This window comes from Empidonax traillii, unplaced genomic scaffold (assembly GCF_003031625.1).
Source record: "Empidonax traillii isolate 1590-97213 ecotype Southwest subspecies unplaced genomic scaffold, ASM303162v1 scaffold1005:size266651, whole genome shotgun sequence".
In the NCBI taxonomy this organism is placed as follows: domain Eukaryota; kingdom Metazoa; phylum Chordata; class Aves; order Passeriformes; family Tyrannidae; genus Empidonax; species Empidonax traillii.
The window spans coordinates 49,577-65,124 of record NW_020956198.1 but is presented as its reverse complement, the minus strand read 5'-3'; the positions used below and the strand labels follow the sequence as shown (position 1 = coordinate 65,124).

Sequence of the window (15,548 nt, the reverse complement as noted above, 5' to 3'; positions counted from 1 at the left end):
GTGTGAGCAGGTTGCTCATGGCTTCGTCCAGTCAAAAACTGTCAACTACGTCCCAGCAGAGAACACGTGCCCCTCAGAAAAGAGGAGGAGGTTGTCGCTGAGGCTCTACCCCACAGCAAAGGGCTCTGGGTGCACGAGCAGATCTGACACTCCTGGGGCAGCCCAGCCATGGGGACAGCCCTGTCCTTGCCCCGTGGCTCCTCTGCACAGGGACCAGGGCAGACAGAGACTTGCAGGGCTGCCAAAGGCTGTGTTGTTTGAGCCACTTCCCAACTCCTCAGGCCGCTGATTTGCCCACAGCGGCCTGTGGCAGCATCAAACCACACTCTGCACCCCCTGTCTGTGCACAGCTCCTGGTGATGCTGTGGCTGGTCACCCACGGTGCCCTGAGCCCAGGGAGTGCCAGCAGAGCAGCGGGACAGGAACGGGCTCTGGGCAAACAGCTGAGGTGGGGCCGTGAGTAAGTGATGTGGGTTGTGTTGGGACTCCATGACAACCACAATATTTGGGCACTGCCTCAGCTCGCAGCACCCACAGGGAGCCCTGTGTGTGGTCACGCTGCAGGATGGGCAGACTGGCACGTGGCTGCTCCAAGGATGTCCCACTGGGCCATGCAAAGGGGACAGGTGCTTGCACAGCAAGACAGTTGGCATTTGTCCCCACAGCCTGGGCAGTGGCCTTTGATTCGTGGTGTCACCCACTGAGAGGGGACAGTTCCTCAGTGGAAGGGCACGGTGGCTGTGTGGGGCAGGGGACAGGGTTGCAGGGCAGAGCACAGCAGGGCTGCCAGGGGGAGTCTGAGGGGAATGGGAGGTGGAGAGACCTCTTGGGGTGACGGTGGGGCCTCGTGGCGTGATGAAGGGACCTCGTGGGGCAATGCTGGGGCTTTGCGGGGTGATGGAGAGACACTGTGGGCTGGAGGAAAGACCTTGTGGAGCACCAGTGGGGTCCTGGGGAAAATCAGAGGGGCTTCACGCAGTGGTGGATGGTACACCAGAGGCGGCACAGCTCCGCCCGGGGTCCATCTCCCCGCCCCGAGGGCGCTCCCGGCCGAGCGGCGGCCCGGGGGAGGCGGGAGGGGGCGGCTGGAGGGTGCGGCCCCGCGGCCCCTCCCGTCGCTATGGCGGCGCCTTAAACCGGCGGCGGGGCCGCCCCCCCGCCTCAGAGCGCGGCTCCGCGAGGTGAGTGACCGAGCGAGCGCGGCCGCGCCGGGGACGGGACCCCCGAGCCCTCTGAACCTCCTGCACCCCCCGCGCCCCCCGCGCCCCCCGCGCCCCGCTGCCCGGCCCGGGACCGCTGTGCGGGGAACGGGGTATGGGGTGGAGGGGCGGCGGGGGCAGCCACTGACCCGGCACCCCCAAAGCGCCCGCGGTGACAACCCTGCCAGCCGGGAGGGGTCAGCCCCTGCTGCACGCTGCGGGGCCGTGCGGGGCGTTGCGGGGCCGGGGGCGGTGGGAGCCCGCGGGATCGCGGGGCCGGGCGGCGATCAGCGGCATCCCCGCCCCGCCGCGCCTCCTTAGCGACGGTCGCCAGGCAACGCCCATCCTCCCTAGCGACGGTCCCAGGGACCACTCCCCGGCCCTCGCCGAGGCTCCCACCGGGCACCCACCGGGCGACGCGCCCGCTCTGCACCTCGGTGTACCAGAGCCCCCCTGGGCACTGGAGCTTTCCCGGGTACCGCCACTCCCGGTCCTTGCCGAGATGCTGTGGGTGCTCGGCGTGTGGCGAGGGATGCCGAGCGGGCAGGGCGAGGCTGGCGAGGCGACGGCAGACGGGGAGCAGGGACGGGGAGCGCCCGCAGTGCCCTGACGAGGCGCAGGGGCCCATCGGCAACTTGACACCCTGAGGGGCACCACGATTAGCCCAGCCCTGGGGGACAAGGGCACAGGGCCGGAGCGCTGCAGCTTCGTGCGGGGGGATGCAGGCAGGGCAGAGGTGGGGCGGGAGGCAGGCGGCGGTGCCGGTTCTCCCGATCCTCGAGCGGGAGAAAGGCGGACGCATTGCGTCATTGCCGGAGAGTGCTCCCGAGGGGCCAGGCTGATGCGCTCACTCCCTGCCAGCTCCCAGGGCTGACAGCCCGGCTGCTGACAGCTCTCGACCGGGACCCTCCGTTCCCCAAGACACGCTCTTGGCTGTCGGCCTCGGGGCTCACCCGAGGCTGCCGCCAGCCCTCAGGCACTGCCAACACCCCGGCCCTGCTGCGGTGCCTCCACCCTCGCCAGCCCTTCTCTTCCTCCTCCTGCTGCTGCCCTCGAGGACCCAGGAGCAGCCAGCTGAGCTCTGCCGTGCAGCCTGGGCGGTGACGGGCCCCTCTGCCCCCTGTCCTGCAGCCCCATGGCCGGGAACGCTGAGATGGCATCCCTGGAGGAAAGCTTCCGCAAATTCGCCATCTACGGCGACACCAAGGCCACGGGGCAGGAGATGAACGGGAAGAACTGGGCCAAGCTGTGCAAGGACTGCAAAGTCACCGACGGCAAAAGCGTCACCAGCACCGACGTGGACATTGTCTTCTCCAAGGTGAAGTAAGTGAATGGGATTTTCGGGGCCTCCAGCGGCCCGGAGGGTGGGGATGCCCCTGCACTGTGGGCAGGGTGGTGGTGCCCGGGTGTGGGGTCCCCTGCAGAGCTGTGCTCCCAGGCTGTCCATCCCACTTGGCACGGAGCAGCTGGTGCTGCCCTGCGGTGTCCCACCTTCGGGGAGGATGTGTGGCTGCTTCTGCAAGACTTAATGATGAAGTAACCCAAATGTGGGGGTGGGAGGCTCAGATTTTGTGCAGGGACTGTGCCCCTGCTCCCGCTCCTGGCATTGGGATGGGCCTGCCTGGCTCCCATCTGACAAACAGGTGCCCTGTAATGTTGAGGGGTGTTCTGTGTGATGTGGCCCATCCCTGGGCCTGGCCTGCCAATGCCAGAACGTGAGGAGGACTCTGGTCCCTGCAGGTCAGAGAGGCAGCCTGAAGGGCTAAAAGGCACCTGGAATTTTTGGGGGCCCCTGGGGACAAGGATGGGTGGAGAACCTGCTCCATCTGCATGCTCTGTCCAGGCGTTGCCTTGTTCCTTGGGCGGTTTTTGGGGTGCAGGAGGGCGGGTTGCTGTGCTGAGATGAGAGAGATGCTCTGTGCACGTCCTTCCGAATTTGACCAGAGGATTGATGCCTGCCAGGGAAGAGAGGGTGCTGGGCATCCCAGGCAGGCTGGGAGCAGTGGAAATGGATGCACATCCCCTCCTGACAACAGCACCCAAGTCTCAGAGCGCTTCCATGCGCCCTGGCTTTTGGCATCAGGGACTTCAACAGCTTCAGCACGTGGCTGAAAAGCTCCTGGAGCTCAGCACCAGCTGTGCCCAGCCCGACCCTTTCAGCTGGGATTGCTACAGCTGAATTTCAGAGGCGGCCAAGGGGCCCGAGGCCGGTGGAGAACAAAGACTGGATCTCCCTGATGCAGCTCATCCCATTTGGAGGCACAGACTGAAGACATGCTGATGGCAGCCCGGGTTTTGTGCTTGCAGAGGGAAGACGGCCCGTGTCATCAACTACGAGGAGTTCAAGAAGGCGCTGGAAGAGCTGGCCCCCAAGAGGTTTAAGGACAAGAGCAAAGAGGAGGCGTACGAAGCCATCTGCCAGCTGGTGGCAGGGAAGGAGCCCATTAACGTGGGGGTCACGGTGAGTGAGGAGCCCCTCGGCTGACGGCAGCAGGAGGGACGGTCAGGAAGGGAGGATAGAGCTCTGCCTGCAGTGCAGATGCTTCCTAGGAGACCTCATGGCCCTGGAGGGACGGGGGGGGGGCCTGGGTGTTGCGTAGGGCACTTTGGTGGGTGTCAGGAGCAAAGGGTGAAGGGCACAGGGCACGTTCCTCACCCCCGTGTCCCATCTCCCCCGCTGCAGAAAGCCAAGACAGTGGGTGCCGTGGAGAGGCTGACGGACACCTCCAAGTACACGGGGTCCCACAAGGAGCGCTTCGACGAGAGCGGCAAGGGCAAGGGCAAGAGCGGGCGGGAGAACATCGTGGACACCAGCGGCTACGTCAGTGCCTACAAGAACGCGGGCACCTACGACGCCAAAGTGAAGAAGTAGGGAGGGGTGCCCTCGGCGCCCACCGCCCCCGTCCCTGCACGCCCGCCGTGGGGTGGGCGCTCGCGCCAGCCCTGGGACGTGCCCGTGTGAGGTGGGGCTTGGCAGGCTGCGCTGGGGCCAGCCCCAGGCTGGCGGGATGTCGGCCGCCCAGCGCTGATGTGAGTGGGGAAAGTCTCGGGGCCGCATGCTCTGCCCCAGCGCTGCGTCTGTCCCACCCTGTGCCGCCACCCCCAGCCCGGCCCGTGTCCCCCGCGCTGTCACACCCCCTTCCCGCACCCCTGGCAGCGTCCGCCGCGCTAACAGCACTGCTCCTCAGGGCTCCCCCGCCCCGCTGGCACCCACACCTTCCCTACCTCAGCCCCGGCTTTTGGGGCACCCTCCCCACTCCCACCGGGGACCACAGCCTGTCCTCCCTCAGGCCTCGTGGGGACCTGCCTTAACCCTGCACCAGTTACGCCACAGCCGCCTCCTCCTTCCCCACCGGTGCCCTCCCCACGGGGCCGCCTGGCTTTGCCGCTTGCCCAGCTCCCACCCCGCGGTGCCGTTAGTGCCGGAGCTGCCGGGGCGCTCCTGGCCCAGCCCCGGGAAGCACCCAAAGACATCTTGGTGTTGCCTGGCTACTGGCAACCCCCCTGGCCTCCCGCTGCCTTCGTGGAGCCCCAACCAAAGGATGCTGCAGACCCACGCTGTAACCCGGCTCTGCAATAAAGCCCCTCCGCACTGACGCTCCGGTCTGGTTGTGTTCGTGGGGCCGGGCAGGGACGGCCCCTCTGTCCGCTCACCCCACCCTGCAGAGGGGGCTCTGCCGCTCACACCGCCCCGGGGGGAAGCCGTGCCGGGGGCTCGGCCCCGGCCACCCATGATTTTGGCAGCTCCCGGCTGGCCCCGAGTTGCCTGAGCAACCACAGGCACACAAACACGAGCGCCTGGCTCCCACTCCCGCTCTGTTTGCGACCAAACACACACCAGCTCCTGGTAACGATCCCTGGGAACAGGCTGGGCTCCAGGACGGGACGGCAGCTCCGGGACGGGATGGGATGGGATGGGATGGGATGGGATGGGATGGGATGGGATGGGATGGGATGGGATGGGATGGGATGGTCACTGCGGCGGGTGCACGAGGCTGGGTGTCGGTGTCGCCACCCCCATCCCAGGCATGGCCTGGGCCTCCTGGGGTGTTGCCAGGATGACAGTGCCAGGCTTTCCAGCTAGGTGCCTTCCTCTGTGATGGTTCATTCAGAGCCAGGCTCCCAAATTAACTCCCAGGGATTGTTTCCAGGTGCCTGAGCTGTGGGGCTGGCACGGCCCAGGCCGTGAGGGATGTGCCAAAGGCACACACGTGGCTTGGAGAGGCTCAGTCCAGGCCAAAGCACAGCACTGCACCTCTGCATCCCACCTGCAGGGACACCTGCTTTGGAAAACACAGGAGAAGGAAGAGTTTGTCTTATTTTGAGCTGGATTCATCCCCATCCCCAGTGAGGGTCTAGCAGTAAGTGTCTACCAGTGGTGGGCTGGGGGATCTTAGCCCTTCTTTGAGCAGGTCAGAGGGATTTGTGGCTGTCTGTCCCTAAATGCTCTCTCTGAGCATCCAGCCTTTGTCCTGGGAAAAGCTGTTGCTGCAGGGGGAGGGACTTTACATCTTTTCCCAGCTGCACAAATGAGGAGCAGAGTTCCCAGGGCCAGGTTGCTCTGCACGACTCGAGGTCTGTGGGGGTGATTCAGCCCTGTCCTTGTGCAGCCTGGAGATGGAAGGAACGTTTTTGGCAGAGGTGAGCAGGTCAGGCCCCCTAAGACTCATTCCCTGCCAGTGTGGAGCTCCTGCCAGGAGCTGGTTGTGGATCTCAGGGAGGGTACCAATATCAGGGCAGTTCTGAAGGGGAACTGGGGGTACTGACCCATCTTTGATATTGGAAAATCAGGACTGGGAATCATAGAAGTCTGGAATGGTTTGGGTGGGAAGGGACCTTAAAGACCAGCTCATTCCAATCCTCCTGCCGTGGGCTGGGACACCTCCCACTATCCCAGGGCTGCTCCAAGCCCCGTCCAACCTGGCCTTGGACACTTACAGGGGTGGGGCAGCCACAGCTTCTCTGGGCAACCTGTGCCAGGGCCTCACCCCCTACTGAGCCACTGTTGCTGAGCAGAAACAGCTTCTTCGCAGCCTGTGAAGCCACTGCAGAGGTCAGGCCATGGCTCACAGTTCCTGCATCCTCCTCAGCCTGAAGGTGCTCCTTGCTTGCTCCAGCACATCTTTAAGTGCTCCACCACTTGCTCCACAGCTTACACGGGACTTTTCCCCTCCAATCTTCTTGGTTCCCAAGGAGGCAGCTCCAGTGCATGCTGTTCCATGGGAATGGCATCTCAGTCCTGCCAAACCAGGAGAAATAATGCCACTAAAGACCAACAGGGTCTGGTGGCTGCAAAGTGCCTCAGATCAACCCGCAAAGAAGCCACATCCTCTGAAGGGACGGGAACAGCTTTCTGGGAACAACGAGGTGTCGATTTGGGTCTTCACCAGAAATGGAAACCATCACAGAGCCCCTTGGCGTGGTGGAAGGCAGGTGGAGACACAGCCTCGTGGGCAGGTAAGTGCAAGGACCGAGACCTTTAAAAACCAATCTTTATGAGTAGAGTGGGCAGGAAAGCAGAGGCCTCCGGGGTGTTGGCACTGGAGAACAGGACAGATGAGGAGAGGCCAAGCTGGGGTGTTCAGCCCTTGGGAAGACCCAAACCTGCAGGAACTTCTTCCCCAGGACCAGCAGATCCGGCTGGTGGTGAAGCTTCCCAGTGAAGCTCGCAGCGGTGCCACAGCCTGCTGAGACAGAGCTGCAGATCTGTTTTGTGTGATGAAAAGTGACACTGCCCCAACTTAAAGGGCCTGCAGGCACCTCCCTGGGCTGAAGAGCCGGCTCTGGCCAAGCCCTCGCTCCCAGCTTGGCTCCTCACCAGCCCAGGGAAGACACTTTGCGATTCCAGCCTGCAATTCCCTGGCAGCGGAGGAGCCAGCAGGAGGAACCAGCAGGAGGAAAGGTGGTGTCTCAGCCAGGATTTATGTTGTTTGCATTGATCCAAGCCCCAGACATGGAACCTTTTTTTTTTTTTTTCTTTTTTTTTCTTCTCCTTCCCACTTGTCTCTTCCCCTTGGCTGCTCTCGGGTCGCTCTCCCACACGCCAGATCTCCCCCCAGCCCTGCCCCAAACACCTCCTCCACCACCCCAGGCAAACCCAGAACCTCTCACAGCCCCGTGTCCCACCTTGCCAGCGAGATGTGCAGCCCAGAAGGCTCAGCTGGGTGGTTACAATCAATTTAGCTGTAAAATGGGTTTTCTGCCCCCAAGGTCACCTCCCTGGGGTGTTTCTAAAACCATCTAGTGGTCATGGCTGATGTGCCTCGTGCTTTGCCAGCACTGATCTGCCTGGGATGAGGGATCTGGCTCCTCCAAGAGGTCGTTTTTCTCTGGGATGACCGGAGATTTGACCAGAGACACTGATGAGGATGGATTACTCTGCTCCTCAAGGACACACACTTATTCCTAGAAGAGGGAGGCAGCAGATGCCAACATACCCAGGGAGGTTTTGGCCTCTCTGTGCCTGTGCAGGATCACCAGGAAGAGCTCACTTTGCTGCTGTTCCAAACATCTGCTGCCCCAGGGAGCATCCCAGCTGGGAGGGCACTGTGCTGGTGCAGTGCAGGTCCTTGATCTCGGGCCAAGGCAGAACAGCTTCCCTCCAGAGCTGTACCTGCGCTGCTCCCTCAGTACTTTTCCATTTCCCTGCTGGCCTGATGGACAGCGATCTCCAAAACACACAGGCAAGGCTGTAAATCCTGTCCAGACAGGACTCAGAGCACAGTTTGTCTCACCTAAACCTGGGGCTCACATTTCAAACTCCTCCTGCCCCGTGCCCTGAGATATTGGTTTGACCACGAGCGTTCCAGGCAATGCTTGGCTGCCAGCTGTGTGCTCCAGCACTGTGCTGGAATATTGATTTAGCATCATTTTAGACGGAATTCAATTAACTAAATTACCATCTTCCCAGCGTGGCACGGTTCCAGATGAAATGTTATTACCCAGAACTCATGCCCACATTTGGTTAATGTAATAACTGAGCTGTAAGAGCACAGGGGGGAGATGGAAGCAGGAAGACGCAGGGAAAGAAAACAAGGAGCAAATAATTTTATTCCCAAGGTTTAAATACAGCAACGAGATTTCATGCAAGGCTGAACTGAGCCCCAGCCATGTTTAATGCCTGTTTTGTTCCCTGCAGAGAGAACACAACTGTGTAACTGCTCTGAACTGCAGAAGTGCCCAGAGCAGGGTGCTGAGGTACCCACGAGCGTTTCCCAGTGGGTGTTTAATTCCTGGAGATGCAGTAGCTGGAAGCAGCAGCCTGATCTACCTCTTGTAAGGTGGAATCTGATAGAAGGCTCTCCTCCAGCCCTGCTGAATCCCATAATCCCTTCGGGATGAGACAAGACATGAGAAAACAAACCCCCAAATCCCCAGAATCACAAAGGGTCATAAACGTTACAAGAAATGAATCATTTTTCTCCAGTTTTCCCCCCGTCTGGTGAGTCCCTTGGAGCCTTCCCAGTGGTGCTGCTGAGCGAGAAACATCCGTGAGTGTAACACGGTGTGAGTTTAAGCAAACCCTTATGTCACTGCTTTGAAGTGTTAGTCTGAAACACACTTGTAAAAGAAAACAAAACAAAAACAAAAAGACGTTTTCAAAGCATTCCTACATAGGTGTGCAAAAAAAAAAAAAAAAAAAAAATCCTAAACAAACAGTAAAATCTGAAAGGCACCAAGATATTTGGGTGTTTTGGCAGGGAGCTCAGGTGATGTCAGGAAACAAATCTAAACAGAAATGTTTCTATGGAATTTTTTCTCTCTCTTTTTTTTTTTTTTTTTTTTTTTTTTTTTTGGAAACCTAATTGGAAACAGATTTTTTTTTTTTTTTTATAATTTTTTTGGCTTTAGATTTAAACATTTCCCTGCAGCATCTGAAGCGCCGTTCCCTGCCTTGTGCGTGTCGGGGAAAACTCAGGGGGTTTGGGCAGTTTTTATTTGCAGACAAGTCAACTCAGAAAGTCAGAGATCCAAAATCATAAATCTGACACAAAAAACAGCCTCCAAACCACCGTCTGGGGTGCTGATTAATGAAAAAAATTAAATAAATTGGCTTCATGTCAGCTGAGAGTTCCAGGGATAACACACAGAATGATAATGGGTGAACCCAAGGGTATGTTAAAGACACACAAACTCATCAGCGAGCTGTGACACAGCTCCAGAATGCAGTTATTATTGTACAGATCTACTTATAAATTATTAATGTCAAAATTATTTATATATAAATATCAAATATAGATACTGTGTGGAGTTGGTTTGCATTCATACTGACACTTTTTTTTTTTTTTAATGCTGACCTTGTCCTCAGTGAAAGCTTAAAAATATTATTTTGAAAAAGATTTAAAATATTTATGAATTAATAAAATATCGATAATTATTAATAAAATGTTAATTATTGTGAATATTAATAAATATTAATAAATATTAGAATATTGATGAGCACTCCTATATCTTTACCTAAAGTCCTTTCTGTTTTTAAAACCAAAAATCCTGCATGATAAAATCGATTAGTTCACTGATGAGCTGTCATATTCCATGTTTCCTTGGATCTTTTTTTATTCCTTGGGTCTTGCCTCTCACCTGTTTTTTGTTCTAAGAGAAACGACACAGGCAGCATCTCATTAAAGGCATCTGTCACGTTAACAGTGTGTTAATTGGCTTTTAAGATAAATTGCAGCCCTGCCCTTTCCTCCAGGCCTTTGGGAGGGCTCAGGGGGATGGGATGAGTTGAGTTGAGTTGAGTTGAGTTTTCTTGGAGCAATGGGACAGGGAGAGGGTTTTGGTGGTGCTGTCCCTCTTCTACTGTGCCCAAAAATTGGAATGAGCTTCAGAAATATCAAGATTTTAGTGTCTGGTTGTTTTTCTCTTGAAATTTTTCATCTCTCCTGCTTGAAAAGTTGGGTAGGGGTTTGGGGGGTTTTTTTGTTGGGTTTTTTTGTTTGTTTGTTTGTTTTTTGGGTGGATGAGTGGGGTTTTTTTCCTGTGTTGTGTTTAAATATGTAATTTGCTTTGAAGTTGTCAGGCAGCATCAGCAATAAGAAGTCGATGGTGAGAATAGCTATGGAAAACTCTCAGCTAAACATACTGTGAGGGCAACTGTGGGTCCCCACCACGAGTTTTGATCCTCGGCGCTGTCTGGAGCTCCAAACTCTCTCTGGAAGCAAATCAATTCTTACATCCATTTAGAGCAGGGTTTCCCCCTCACCATCCTTTTCCAACCATGCTTTTGACTCTCTGTTCTGTGAGAAACAGCTTAAAATCATTCCAGGCATTGAGGATCACCTTCCCCCGTGTTTTTTTCTGCTGTGGGAATTGTGTTGTCCCACCTCTGGCTCCTGGGCTGTGGAAGGTGCAGGCAGATTTTCTTTTTCAGGCTTAACCTGAACTTTTCTGTTTTATTGCACAGCAGATTAATCCACATCCACCACAGGATTATTTAGGTGGGAAAAGCCCTCTAAGATCGCCGAGTCCAACAATTCCCCCAGCACTGCCAAGCCCATCACTAACCCCTGTCCCCGAATGCCACATCAAATGGCTTTTTAAATCCCTCCAGGGCTGGTGACTCCACCCCTGGCCTGGGCACCTGTGCCAGTGCCACCCCTTTTGGTAAAGGAATTTTCCCAGAAGTCCAAATGATCCGGTTGTTTTCCGTCTGGCCAAGAGGATTGTGACTGACATCGCAATAAATATCTGCACCTCAAAATCCTAATTCACTGCGTGGGACGGTGTGTCCAGGGGCGGGAGGGGAGTTACCTGGTGCTTATTTTTATTTTACTGCTCTTGGTTTTGAGTATTTAATGACAGCACTGGCCACGTTTCTCTTTGCTGCTCTGTGTGACAAGCTGTGCAGCAGGTTGTTCCGAGGTATTACACCATCAAAACCCTCACAATTTGCTGGCTTTTCTCAGCTCTGCTGAATTGAATTTAATGTATTTATCGAATTTATTGTATTAGCATTAATTTTGCAGCTACAGCCTTTATTGCAGGCAAAGTAGGAATTTCTATGTGGCTTCTCCAGACTTTTTTTTTTTTTTCCATCCTTAGATAATGTTGTCTGTAGAAGGACGTCAGACAGTTCGTGTCTACAGCTTTGTAAAAGGTTTGTCACAAGTATCCAAACCAATAATTGTCACATTCTCAACTCATCTGCCCCGGTCAGGGAGCACAGAAACTGTTCCAAATTTCACGCCTGACCTTTCTGTAAGAGCTCCTTCCCCACTCGGGGTCTGGTTTTAATTAACTGGTTAAAGAGAGCAGCTGTTGTGCTCGAGGACAATTTCACACTGAATTTATTGAATGCATTTTAATCTGGGAAAGGTGGGATTGCCCTTTCTGCTGCTCCCCGAGAAGGCTCAGTTTGCCTGACAATAAATTCATCCTGATGGGGCACCACTGGATTTACTGTCACGGGAAACGGGGATGTGACGGTTCTTCCCCTTCTCCTATTCTGTGCCTGCATAAATGGAAATATTAAATGGACACCTGAAACAAAGATTTAATCTGCTATTTAGCTACAAGTGTCTTTATTGTAATTACAGCATAGTTTTGCCTTGTGCCAGTGAAGGGTGAGTCCCTACGTGCTGGATGCATGAAATATGTATTTTAATATATTAATATTTGAATTTCTTTTTTCTAAACTCTGAGTTTTTTCTGGTTTCTAAGCCTTTTTTTCCTTTTTTTTTTTTTTTTTTTTTTTTTTTTTTTTTTTTTTTTTTTTTTTTTTTTTAAATGGAATTGTCTTAAAAACGGATTGGCCCACTGTCTGCACATCTTTAGCAAAAAGGAAAATTGCATTTCTCTTCAGACTTTTGTGTTTGGTTTTTTTTTTTGTGGCAGGACAAGCGAAGTCGGATCAGTCCAGCTGAAAAACACCCCACCTGCCCCCTCTACTGGTATCTCTGCTCCAAGGCTGGAAAACGTTTTCCAAAAGGTCAGTGGTGTGGAGGAACACAGGGGATGACTGTCCTGGGAATATCCCCCATTCCAGCCAGCCAGCCTTCCTGCATTTCCCATCCCCGGAAGTGTTGGATGGGGCCCTGAAAAAGGTGTCCCTGCCCCATGGCATGGGGTTGGAATGAGATCACTCTGGGATTCTTGACTTGCAGCTCAGACTCTGTGGAAGTCAAGGGAGGCAACGGGAAAAGTTTTATTTATGTCAATAAAGCTTTTTTTCTCACTGGTTGGGTGCCAGATATGAAACAGGGGGAAAAAAAAAACAGTTTTATGTACTTTTCAGTATTAAAATGACAGGCACCATCAGCCTCACCCCAACAACCTGCTGGGCTGGGTTAGAGGAGCATTGCTTCAATCAGCTCCAGGACTCTGATGCTGAAATGATGACACAATGCAAACAAGAGCCATACAAAGAAAATAACCTTTATTAAATCAATCCAACCCTGAAAAAACAGTATCAGGTAAACAACTTTCCAGCAATGCAGAAACCTTTGAAACTGAGAAATTCGGGAAGTCTCATGTCCCTCTTGTTGCATTAGTAAATTCTCTCTCTCTTACATGAGCTATTGCTGTCCTGACAGCCCCCAAACCGTGCATTAACCCAGCAATTATCTCAAAACAGTAACTTGTAAAATATTCCCTGTGTAACTGTTTCACACCCCATTTTGTGCAAAGGTGTCCAACTGTGTTCTCTGCGCTGTCTGAAAAAAAGAACAAGGTTTTTTTTTTAAAAAAAACATCCAGCTCATTAAAAATAAAACAAGTGTTTTATGTACAGTACAGGAATTTCCAAACCTGAAGGAACAACTGTCTCCAGGGTGGCTGTGGGGCTGTAACAGCCCAGACTGCAGCTCTGCAGTGCCAAGGGGAGAAAAACTGCAGTTAAACAAAGCACTGCTCCATCTTCCTCCTCAGGTGAAACGTGACACTCCCCCCACACCTGGGGGAGCCTGATTTATAGCCCTGCATAAACCAGGAGTAAACAGGAGCTCGGCAGCGAGTAACCACTGTTTCCAAAAAAAATGCTCATTTTCATTTCCTCCAAGAACGGGGAGGGTGTCACAGCCTGGCAGGGAGCTGGGTGTTTTAGCCTCCAGTTACGTTGTGTTACTTCAAACAACATGCAACTTTAAGGTTCAGCATTTTAATCAACACTTTTTACACTCAAACCCTGTTGGTCTCGGATGCCAGCACCATCCAAAGCTCCTCAAACAAGCCACGACCCTGTGACTGAAGTACCAGGAGAGGGGCTGAGTTGGAGGTGAAGCAAGCAGCCAGTCACCCCAAAACCAGGGGCACAGCCAGGACAAGGCACAACAGAGCCTGAATGGAGCCCCTGGGACCTGGCCCAGCAGGGAGAGACAGACTGGCACTGGGACAGCAGCTACAAGGGGGAAGTGGCTTCAAACAGAGCCAGGAACTTTGATGGCCTGTGCCTCCTGACCTCCAAAACAACCTGTTCCTCTGCTGGCTGCTCCAAACTCCTCAGTCTGCCTTGGCCTCCCACTGGCATCAGGGGAGCCTCTGCCTGGGAAATCCTCCCCTTCCCTGGCAGAGGAGCTGAGGATTTCGAGGCTGAGCTGGCAGGTGGTTAGTGCAGAGATGGCACAGGGAGAGTGGCAGAGCTGAGAGATGGTTATGACAGAGATGATTAGCTCAGCACCGAGGCACTGGAAGAACCATCTGAAGAAACAATTCACTACAACAATGAAACTGCTTTTATTAAAACAGAAGTGTTAAGCCAAGAAAATAAATTATTGCTATAATAGACATATTTAGAACATAAGGAAGGACGTTACACCTTGAGTCCAGGTCAATATAACCCTGAAATAGAAAGTTACACTACTTTTCTTAAATACCTCAGTTTCTCTTCATGCCCTTCCAAAAACTTTATAAAATGTGCAGCTTACACAACAAATAGTAACAGAGTCACTTGTAACAAAAATCTGTACAGCTCTTAGCTTTAAAAATAATACATTTTTTTTTTTCCTCCAAACTGTTATGTTACTTATTACTCATAAATATAGGGCCAACGAGTTTGGAACGCCCAAGGTCCCATCCAACACCAAAGCTATTAAGTGTAGTTGACAGAAACCTTCTTGGGACTTCCCCCCCAGGCAGAGGTTCAGGTTTTGGGCTGTTTGAAAGAGCCTGAGTACAGGCCAAAAAACAAAAAAAAAAAATCTTCCTGGGTGAAGACTGTCTCTCTCCTTCTGCTGGTCAGAGGCCTGAGGTCTTCAGGGAGTTTGAAATGGCAATCAAACCTGGAACACAGCACCGTGCAATGGGTTAGACCAGCTGCACTCCCCTGACGTGGCAGGTCCCTCTGTCCTGGCCAGCAGTGACTTTGCAAAACACCTGAAAACCACCATTTGTCCGAGCTCAGTTTTGGTGGGCAAAGAATGTTTTCCTGGAAGAGCCTTGCAGGAAAAATACGGCTCTTCCCCCCACAGGGAGATGTGTCTCTGTGCCTCAGGACTCGCCCAAAGGCCACGCGGGCCAGCAAACCTGGGGCTTCTGTGACCACTCCAAAAGTCTTGTCTGCCCCTCCTGGATGTCACATTTGAACCCTGGCTAGATCTGTTCAGCTGATTATGAACACCTGTAGATCACAAGCCACGGGCCTGTGTGTGTGTGTAACACCCTATGGTGCCAACCCCACAAGCCTCCATCACTCACAGCCTAGTCCTGCCTCTCACATTCCCACCCCTCTGCTCTCCCAGAAAAGGGAGGCTCAGCTCCAAGGACAGAGAGGAGAGGTGAGCCAGGAACAGGCTGGTTTGAGTGGGCCCTGACATGGTGGAAGCCCTGCTTGGCTTTGAGCCCTGTCAGCATTCACCCCCTCCTCAGATCAACAATGATTTCCTCACAGCCAAGGCATCCTCCCAGAATCACTAAGTACAGGAGCAACATCTGGCAGCTCCCTCAGGACGTCCTGACCATAGCCTAGTGGGTTCCTCTGCCTGATGTGCAGTTTCCTTTGGAGGTTCAAAGGGAACTGTGGGATAAATCCAGCTAGGGGAGAACACCATGGACTCCTCAGGGCAGTTCAGGGGGACTCAGAGCAGGATTTTGGCAAAGAGCCACGAGAAACAGATTAGTGGTTAGACAGGAGGGCAGCATTCAGAGGAAAGCAGCTCATCTGAACACTGGTGACTGGGTAGTGCTCAAGCCTCTACTACCTGATAGTGATTTTGGTTGTTCTGGTTCTGCAAGGCAGATGGATCAGACTGGCTGTTCCCAGTGTTGGCTCCATGGGAGCTGGTATTCTCATGGATCAGAGCCTCAGAGACCAGTCAGGAATGTATGGGGAAAACTCACCAAGAAGCAGAGGGTGAGGTTCCCCTGACTCGGAGCTACTGACAAACCTGACCAGCCCTCAGAGCTGCTGGAAAA

At 53.9% G+C, this 15,548-nt stretch overlaps 2 protein-coding genes across 7 annotated transcripts in view; one reads left to right on the top strand and one right to left on the bottom strand.

Moving 5' to 3' along the window:
• The first annotated feature begins 1,079 nt into the window (after positions 1-1,079).
• Positions 1,080-4,629, top strand: TPPP3 (tubulin polymerization promoting protein family member 3). 2 transcript variants are annotated; one of them, XM_027904054.1, is made up of 4 exons: positions 1,080-1,181; positions 2,331-2,522; positions 3,507-3,660; positions 3,883-4,629. In XM_027904054.1, exons 2-4 carry the CDS (start codon positions 2,335-2,337, stop codon positions 4,069-4,071), a joined length of 531 nt encoding a protein of 176 aa, XP_027759855.1. In that variant the 5' UTR covers positions 1,080-1,181; positions 2,331-2,334; the 3' UTR covers positions 4,072-4,629. The 2 variants fall into 2 exon arrangements, with proteins under 2 accessions (XP_027759855.1, XP_027759856.1); XM_027904055.1 differs by lacking the exon at positions 1,080-1,181 and adding an exon at positions 1,578-1,747.
• Positions 4,630-13,243: 8,614 nt separating this feature from the next.
• The window catches only part of PLEKHG4 (pleckstrin homology and RhoGEF domain containing G4), a 50,659-nt gene continuing 48,354 nt past the window's right edge, over positions 13,244-15,548 (bottom strand). For all 5 annotated transcript variants that reach the window (XM_027904067.1, XM_027904068.1, XM_027904069.1 and 2 more), the window contains exon 21: positions 13,244-14,416. The gene's annotated coding sequence lies outside the window, so the exon portion shown is untranslated. The remainder of the gene's footprint in view (positions 14,417-15,548) is intronic.

Bases quoted from the DNA above. Each gene is read 5' to 3' on its own strand.
- TPPP3 (XM_027904054.1), top strand. From the start codon at position 2,335: ATGGCCGGGAACGCTGAGATGGCATCCCTGGAGGAAAGCTTCCGCAAA. The intron at 2,523-3,506 runs GTAAGTGAATGG...TTGTGCTTGCAG, and splicing joins ATTGTCTTCTCCAAGGTGAA to AGGGAAGACGGCCCGTGTCA. The intron at 3,661-3,882 runs GTGAGTGAGGAG...CCCCCGCTGCAG, and splicing joins CCATTAACGTGGGGGTCACG to AAAGCCAAGACAGTGGGTGC.